This window comes from Neofelis nebulosa, chromosome 16 (assembly GCF_028018385.1).
Source record: "Neofelis nebulosa isolate mNeoNeb1 chromosome 16, mNeoNeb1.pri, whole genome shotgun sequence".
In the NCBI taxonomy this organism is placed as follows: Eukaryota; Metazoa; Chordata; class Mammalia; order Carnivora; family Felidae; genus Neofelis; species Neofelis nebulosa.
Window position 1 is genome coordinate 14616879 of NC_080797.1, and position 8252 is coordinate 14625130.

General features: G+C 52.3%; 1 protein-coding gene across 1 annotated transcript; it reads right to left on the minus strand.

Annotated features, from left to right (window-relative positions):
- Window positions 1–1307: 1307 nt before the first annotated feature.
- On the minus strand, window positions 1308–7498 carry LOC131498074 (uncharacterized). Its single transcript, XM_058704929.1, has 6 exons — window positions 6613–7498; window positions 5763–5955; window positions 3761–3870; window positions 2025–3172; window positions 1741–1793; window positions 1308–1651 (listed from the first exon to the last, which is right to left on the minus strand). Exons 1-6 carry the CDS (start codon window positions 6799–6801, stop codon window positions 1308–1310), a joined length of 2037 nt encoding a protein of 678 aa, XP_058560912.1. The 5' UTR covers window positions 6802–7498.
- Between the last annotated feature and the right edge of the window lie 754 nt (window positions 7499–8252).

An 8252-nucleotide genomic window follows, 5' to 3' on the forward strand; every position in this document is an offset into this window, starting at 1 on the left:
TGATGAGATCCCTGTTCCTGCCCCTATGGTACCGAGGCCAAATAAGGTGGCCAAGGTTACTGCCGTAAAGGGTTCCCATTTTGTTCTCATCGACTCTCTTGCCTCCGTCCCTTCTGTCACAGATCATATACAACATTTTCTTGGTGGTAAATAACTTTTGGAAACACTAATACCATGACAGAATATTCTGTTGACGAATTAAAGACATCCCTGCTAACACATGGGGTGAGACTTGTCTTAGAACAAACCCACCAACCGTCAGGGGCTGGAATTATCCATTTAGACTCATTTATAAAGTAATTAGTTGGGGCACAAAGCTGGATATGGCTAGAGGGGACTTTTCCTATACAAGTCCCATTGCCAGTGACTGCTTGCAGTGTGAGGCCGGGGCTCTTTCGATTCCATTTGCAAGCTGCTGGTGACCCTTCTCCTGATTGTGAAAAAGGGGCAGCCAGACCTATGGCTTTGTAGAAGGGGGGTTTTATATCATAACATAACCAGCAGGCCCTTGTCGCCTCAGGGTCCGACCGGTTTAAGGCGTCATACGCTGCTGTTAGTAATTTCCATAGGGAGTCTACGCCTTCTGGGTTCTGATTTTCTTGGATAGCTTGTGTTTTTACTCCTGGGGTAAGGATGGGGGTCCTGCTGGAGGGAGTAGTGGAGATCTGCCCGGGGATAGGCTTATTGGTTTTTTTTCCTAATACCTGATTTGGCCCCCCTGGTTGTACAAGAGGGGAGGGTTTTAATTTTATTTGAATGGCAGTCCCAAAGAGGGGATATTGATATAAGTAGAGTCCCCAAGTGAGTCCTGAGACCCACCGCCTGTCCTTTTTTCCTTCCTCTGTAAATCTTATACGAATAAGGTTACAGTTCTCATCATACCTGGTGCGGGTACATGGTTGGACATAGGACATTGCAATAAATTGGGGTTTTGCTTCCCACTTCCATTCCCCATCATTGGTGGACACAACTCCAGGCTGCGCAGTAGAGGGTTTCGATCCCTCCACATGTGCACCTCATCGCCCCCGTCCTAAATCCCGGACATGCGTAAAATCCATTTCTGCTTATTGATACCCTCCTTTGCGGTTGCCTCCATCTACCCTCCATTTCTTCTAATGGACTAACTTTTTCTAAATTGAAATATACATCTGGCCACCAAGTATTTCATGGGGCAGTTCCTTGGGTTTTCTTGTACATTTCGTGAGTCTCTAAGTTAGTAATTTCCCATGTCAAATTATAGAGGTTGTGGGGGTTTGGACGTACAGACAGAATTTGCAGAACAATCAAGAGGAGGGCAAGTACCATAATTACGGCTCAGTCCGTTGGCGGCGTAGGGTCAATTTTAAAGGATTGTCCTTAGTCCGGTCAACAGTCCAGGTTGTCTTTGAGGGTCCGATGAGGTCTGAGAACGGGTCCACCGGTTTCGCGTGGGTGAAATGGATCCAGGTGGCGATTCCGTCTACTTTGATGGCAGTAGGCGTTGTCAGGATGACTTGGAAGGGTCCTCTCCACCTGGGTTCCAGAGTCCCCTGCCGATGACGTTTGACGAGGACCCAATCCCCGGGGCGGAATCGATGAGGAATAGGCGGGGGTCCAGTCTCATAAAGTTCTCTTAATTTGGGCCCTACATCTTCATGGACCCTCTGCAAGGCTTGTAGGGAGAACAAGAATTCAAGACTATTATCGTTCTCAGCTTTGACAAGGTTATCTTTTAGGTTAGGGATGGTGGGGGTGGTCTACCATGCATTATTTCATAGGGTGTGAGTCCCAGTTTGTACGGGGAATTACGCACCCTGAACAGAGCATAGGGGAGAAGGACCACCCAGTTAGCGCCAGTCTCCATGGTCAATTTGGTTAGGGTCTCCTTTAAGGTTCTGTTCGTTCTCTCTGCCTGTCCTGAGCTTTGGGGTCGGTATGCACACTGTAGTTTCCAATCAGCCCCAAGTGTGGAAGCCAGTCCCTGACTTACCTTAGAGACGAATGCAGGTCCATTGTCTGACCCTATCATTACTGGAAAACCATACCTGGGCAGGATTTCTTCCAGGATCTTTTTGGCTACAATCTGCGCCGTTTCATTCTTGCTTGGAAAGGCTTCGGTCCATCCTGAAAAGGTATCTACAGAAACTAGCAAATACTTATATCCGTATTTTCCTGGTTTTACCTCAGTGAAATCTGCTTCCCAATAGGTCCCCGGTCTGCTCCCTCTTTGTCTTACCCCTGTTGTCTGAGGATGGCTACTCGCATTGTTGAGTTGGCACACTGTACATTTAGCGACTACTTGATCGACCTCATCAGAGACATTTCTGATTTTTAGTCCAGTCTGCCTCAGTAAGTCCAACATTCGCCGGGAACCTAAGTGGGTGCTGCGATGGATCCTCTCTAGAACTTGCCATCCTAGTTTATCTGGGAGTATAATGCTGCTTTTGGAGTCTCTCCACCAGCCATCTTTGATTCGGGTCATAGGAAGTTTACTCATCCATTGAATGTCGCTTTCTGAATACTCAGGGCTGGGGGGCAATTCCCGGGGTCCGGGGTCTGGCAGCTGTAGGGTCAGCGATTGCGCTGGGGGCCGAGCTATGGTTTTTGCAGTCTGATCGGCCAAATTGTTGCCCCGGGAAACTGGGTCGGTTGTCTTCTGATGTCCTGGGCAATGCACAGTCGCTAGCTTTTTGGGTTCCCATAAGGCTGCTAGCAGGGCTAGAATCTCTTCTTTATTTTTGATGTCTTTTCCTTCAGATGTGAGGAGCCCCCGTTCTCTGTATATCGCCCCATGTACATGAGCGGTGGCGAAGGCATATCGGCTATCAGCGTACACGGTTAGCTTGCGATCTCTTCCTAACTTTAGGGCCTGGGTTAAGGCTATTAGCTCAGCCTTCTGGGCCGAGGTTCCGGGGGGTAGGGCTTCTGCCCACACCACTTCGGTCTCTGAGGTCACGGCCGCCCCCGCATACCTTTGTCCTTGGTGAACGAAGCTGCTTCCGTCGGTGAACCAGATGGCGTCCGCATCCGACAATGGTTGGTCCTTCAAGTCCTCCCGGACCCCATAAACTTGAGCCAGTATGTCGGCGCAGTCATGGAGTGGGGTTCCCATGTCTGGGTCTGGCAGCAGTGATGCCGGGTTCAGGGCCTTCTGGGGGGTGAAGATCACCCTGAGGGGGTTCAGCAGCAGTCCCTGGTAATGAGTGAGTCGGGCATTGCTCAGCCATCGGTCGGGCGGCTGCTTGAGGATGCCCTCGATGGCATGCGGGGTGGTGACTTGTAGCTCTTGGCCCATGGTCAGCTTATCAGCGTCCTTTACCATTAGGGCAGTGGCTGCAATCATCCGGGGACAGGGTGGCCATCCGGCGGCCACTGGATCTAGCTTTTTAGACAGATAGGCTACTGGCCTGTGCCAAGGGCCCAAATGCTGGGTTAGCACCACCTTGGCTATGCCCCAGTTTTCATCTACATATAGGTGGAAGGGTTTGGAGACATCGGGGAGTCCCAGGGCAGGTGCTGATAGCAGAGCAATTTTAATTTGTTGGAAGCCCTGTTCGGCTTCTTCCGTCCAACTAAAGGGCTGTTGATCTTTTGCTGCCTGGTATAAAGGCTTTGCTAATTCAGCAAACCCTGGTATCCATACTCTGCAGAACCCAGCCGACCCCAGGAATTCCCTCACCTGTCATGGTGTCTGCGGTCTGGGAATACGAAGGACGGTCTCCTTCCGGGCATCCGTTAGCCAGCGTTGCCCCCCTTTCAGTAAGTAACCCAGGTAAGTTACCTCTGACTTGCAGATCTGAGCCTTCTTTGCTGAGGCGCGGTAGCCTAAGGTTCCCAGAGTTCGCAGGAGACCTTCGGTTCCCTGGATGCAGGCTTCGGGCATCTCGGCAGCTATTAAGAGATCATCAACATACTGCAGGAGAGTTATATTAGGGTGTTGTTGTCTGTACTCACTTAAATCTTCGTGTAGAGCCTCGTCGAACAGGGTCGGAGAGTTTTTGAATCCTTGTGGCAGTCCGGTCCAAGTGAGTTGGCCATTTATGCCTCTGTCTGGATCTGTCCACTCGAATGCAAATAGCTCTTGACTTTTAGGCGCTAGTGGTAGGCTGAAAAAAGCATCTTTTAGATCCAGAACAGTATACCATTGTTTTTCTGGGCTGAGGGCGCTCAAGAGAGTATCGGGGTTAGGAACGGTTGGATGTATGTCCACTACCCGCTTATTGACTTCTCTCAGGTCCTGCACTGGTCTGTATTCCCCGCTGTTGGGTTTGCGCACGGGCAGCAGGGGGGTATTCCATGCTGAGTGGCAGGTGCATAGGACCCCAAGGTCAAGGAAGCGGCGGATATGCGGTGTGATGCCATTTTTGGCTTCCACGGGCATAGGGTATTGGCGCACGCGGACGGGGTCCGTCCCGGGCTTGACCTCTATAAATAGGGCTGGGCGATGTTTTGCTAGCCCTATACCACCCGTTTCTGCCCACGCGTCTGGGAAGCGTTGAAGCCAGGATTCGGTGCCCTGATCCAGAGGAGTGGGTTTCTGATGGAGCCTGTATTCATCTTCTAGTCTCACAGTGAGCATAGATATGTGTTGGTTGTGAAAGTCAGTCACTGTGGGTCCTCCCGGTTGGAAATGAATTTGGGCCCCCATTTCGGTAAGCAAATCCCTCCCCAACAGGGGGCAGGGGCTGCCGGGAATGACCAGGAAGGAGTGGGTTACCTTCCCAGTTCCCAAGTCCACAGTCCTCTGAGTTGTCCAGGGGTATTTTTTTTTTTCTGGTGGCTCCTTGTACCCAGGAAGATTTTTCAGATACTTTTCCATGGGGCTTGACCAGAACTGAGTGCTGTGCCCCGGTATCAACTAGGAACTGGACCGTGGTCCCCCCCACTTGCAATGTTACCGTAGGTTCGGGGAGGGGATCCGAACCCCGTCCTCCCTATTCTGTATCTTGGGTAAACAGTATGGGGGCTGTTTTAGGCTGCCATTGTCCTTGGCTGGGGTGGGGTTGTTTCTTTTTGGGGAATTCTCGGTGCCCAATGGCCTTTTTCTTTACAATAGGCACATTGATCTTTATCTAAGTGCCGCCTGGGAGGGCGTGTTGTTTGAGTGCCTTCTGGAGGTGGCTATTCTTTCTGGACTATAGCGGCCAGGACTTTAGTCATTTTCTCTGTGGCCTTGATCTGTCTCTCTTCTGGGGCGTCCCTGTTGTTGTAGACCCGTTGTGCTATACGGAGCAGATCCTGGATCTGTTTACCTTCTAAATCCTCTAGCCTTTGGAGTTTTTTCTTAATGTCAGGAGCTACTTGATTTCCAAAGGACATAACGACAGCAGCCTGGTTCTCAGGGACTTCTGGATCCATGGGGGTAAACTGTCTAAAGCCTTCCATTTGGGGCGCCTGGGTGGCGCAGTCGGTTAAGCATCCGACTTCAGCCAGGTCACGATCTCGCGGTCCGTGAGTTCGAGCCCCGCGTCAGGCTCTGGGCTGATGGCTCAGAGCCTGGAGCCTGTTTCCGATTCTGTGTCTCCCTCTCTCTCTGCCCCTCCCCCGTTCATGCTATGTCTCTCTCTGTCCCAAAAATAAATAAAAAACGTTGAAAAAAAAAAATTAAAAAAAAAAAAAATAAAAAAAAATAAAGCCTTCCATTAGTCTCTCTAAGTAAGCAGCTAGACTCTCTGTCTTTCCCTGTACGACCGAATATACCTTAGCCAAATTGGTGGGCTTGCAAGCTGCAGCCCGGAGACCCGCCATCAGAGCCTGGCGATAAATGAGTAGCCTTCCTCTACCTTCTGCTGTGTTGTAGTCCCATTCGTCCTGTGGAGGTCTGGTTAGGGGAAAAGCCGCATTAATGAGGTCAGGGTTAGATGTCGGCTGACCGTCGTCTCCGGGAACCAGCTTTCTTGCTTCTAATTGGATCCTCTCTCGCTCCTCTGTAGCGAACAGGATGCGGAGGAGCTGCTGACAGTCGTCCCAGGTGGGCTGGTGGGTGAACACGACACTGTCTAAAAGAGCTATTAGGTCTCTAGGGTTATCAGAGAATCGAGCGTTCTGTGTTTTCCAGTTGTAAAGGTCACTGGTGGAAAAGGGCCAATGCTGGAGTCGGGGGTTGCCTGTTTCATCGGGGGGTCCTATTTCCCGCAGGGGTAGGGCCACAGTGGAGTCGGGGAGGCGAGGGTTTGGCTCACGCTGGGTGCGCCCGCGGGTTCGGCCGGCTGGCCCCTCGCGGTCGGTTTCGTTTTCAATGGGGCCCGACGCAGCTATAGCCTCCCGTCCTCCTGGTTCCGGCGCAGCTGCCGCTTCCCGTCTTCCCGGTTCCTCTAGGGGGGCAACTAGCGGGGCGGCTGGTGGGGCGGCTGGTGCTGGTAGGGCCTGGGGTACGAGGGGCGGGGGATGATAGGGTGGAGGGTCTAGGGATAGTAGGTCCTGACTATCAGGCAATATGGGATACAAGGGCGCGGATGACGTCTTTGGTTTTGGGGGATCTGCAGTCCGCATGGCAAGGACCTTACACGTTCCTGAGGACAGGAAGGGGGCCAACCAAGGGGGTGGATTTTCCACCAAATCTTGCCATACTAGAATGTAGGGAATCTGATCCAGGTGTCCCTCGCGACGCGGTAGAAAAATCTTTGACTTCACCTTAGCAATTATAGGGAGGCAGAAAGTTCCTTCGGTTGGCCATCCAACGCCGAAGGTTGGCCATTCGGAGCGGCAGAGGGTTATTAATTTTCCCCTCCGGATGTCTAGACTCAAATTCTGTCCTCTGGTTCTAACATCCCTGAAGTTAGCAACGAGGAGAGAAAGAGGAGTGCTTTGAGATTGGCCCATCTGTATCCTGGAGGTGGAGAAAAGGATTAAAAAGGAGAAACAGTAAAATTATGAGGATTTCTGGTTGCGCCAGGCCAGGTCACCTGTGAAAGAGAAGGGGGTTCAACACTTAAAGGTTATAGAATAGAGAACACGAAACATAGGTCGCTAGCGCGTTTCGGGTGTCGTAACCCGAACAGAAAAGCTCCGATGGGCCAAAATGGTGCCCCAGACAGGTACCAGAGGACGTCTTCTACTGGTCCCGACCGACTGCCCTATAGCGCGTCTGCCAGGGCCGTGTCAGTCCCCGATACAGATCCCGCGCGGGAGAGAGCCAGAAACGAACAGACGATATACAGACAGAAACGGACAGAGCCGGCTCACTTACTGATCGGCTTCAGGGACGACCCGTTGACTTGGGGTCTGGTGGGCTTGGGGGTATCCCGGACGAGCCCCCAAATGATATGCCCAAATTCGAAAGACCCCCAAGAACAAACCACCAGAGTCCAGAGTCAAAGCCAAGCGGCAAGGGTCGTTTATTGCAGGTTCAAACCCGGACCTCCGCGCACTCGTTACCGGTGACGCTAAGAGGTCCCGAGCGAGGATCTTACAGCTTCTTTTATAGACAGGCACAAGCAAGTTATGGGGAAGTTAGGGATTTTTCGCGGTTACAGAGCTGTTATTGGTTGACATTTAAATTTGAACACTCAGCAGAACTTGATTGGTTCCCGCCTTTAGGTCAAACCACTCAGCAGAACTCGATTGGTTCCCGCCTTTAGGTCAGACCACAACTGGGCAGCCCTGGCTGTTTCCTGAATGGGGGGGGGGGGGTCTTTTCTTTGCAGTTGTGGGTACACCTGGTAATTTTTCTCTTAGTCTCTCAAGACAGGGGTACAGGCCGGGGTGTCAGGGTTTCCTCTGATAAAATCCAGCTGGCCCAGGCAGAGCCGCAACGGGCCGGCAAGGTCAGTAGTAAAACCCAGAGGAGGAGTCTGGGGCCAGGCTGACCCCATCTTCAGGGCGGCAGCCCATCAGCCCCCACGCCGAACTCAAGTCCAACAAAGTTCCTCGGAGCACCAGTTACAGAGCTCAGGCAGGAGGGAAGGGCCCTGAGATATAGGGGGGGAATGGCACCTGCCCCCTCCCATCCTAGGCTCCAGGGTGGACGGTACCTCAAAGCAAGCTTCCCTGCTGGGTTTCTTCACATTCCCAAAGGTGGAAAAGCCGCAGCCGCTGCTAGTCCCCCCTTCCTACCTCTGCCCCAGCACCGGGCTCTGGGAAAGACCCTGCCTACGGCCTATTCACACTGGCTTGTGACACAAAAAAACGAAGGCCTGGACGGCTCAGTCTGGCAAGGTCACACGCCCAGCCCTCCTGTTCTCTTCCTGCTGTAAAGTTGTTGCTGGCCAAGCTCCACACTCACACCCCAGACCCAGCGGTCTGCGGTGGGCCCACCTCACCAACTTCCTCTT

Coding starts and splice junctions, on each gene's coding strand:
- LOC131498074 (XM_058704929.1), bottom strand. CDS start 6,801: ATGGGCCAATCTCAAAGCACTCCTCTTTCTCTCCTCGTTGCTAACTTC. Junction 3,871..5,762: donor GGACTACAACACAGCAGAAG/GTAGAGGAAGGC, acceptor ATCTCTTAATAG/CTGCCGAGATGCCCGAAGCC. Junction 3,173..3,760: donor CTCAGATCTGCAAGTCAGAG/GTAACTTACCTG, acceptor ACTCATTACCAG/GGACTGCTGCTGAACCCCCT.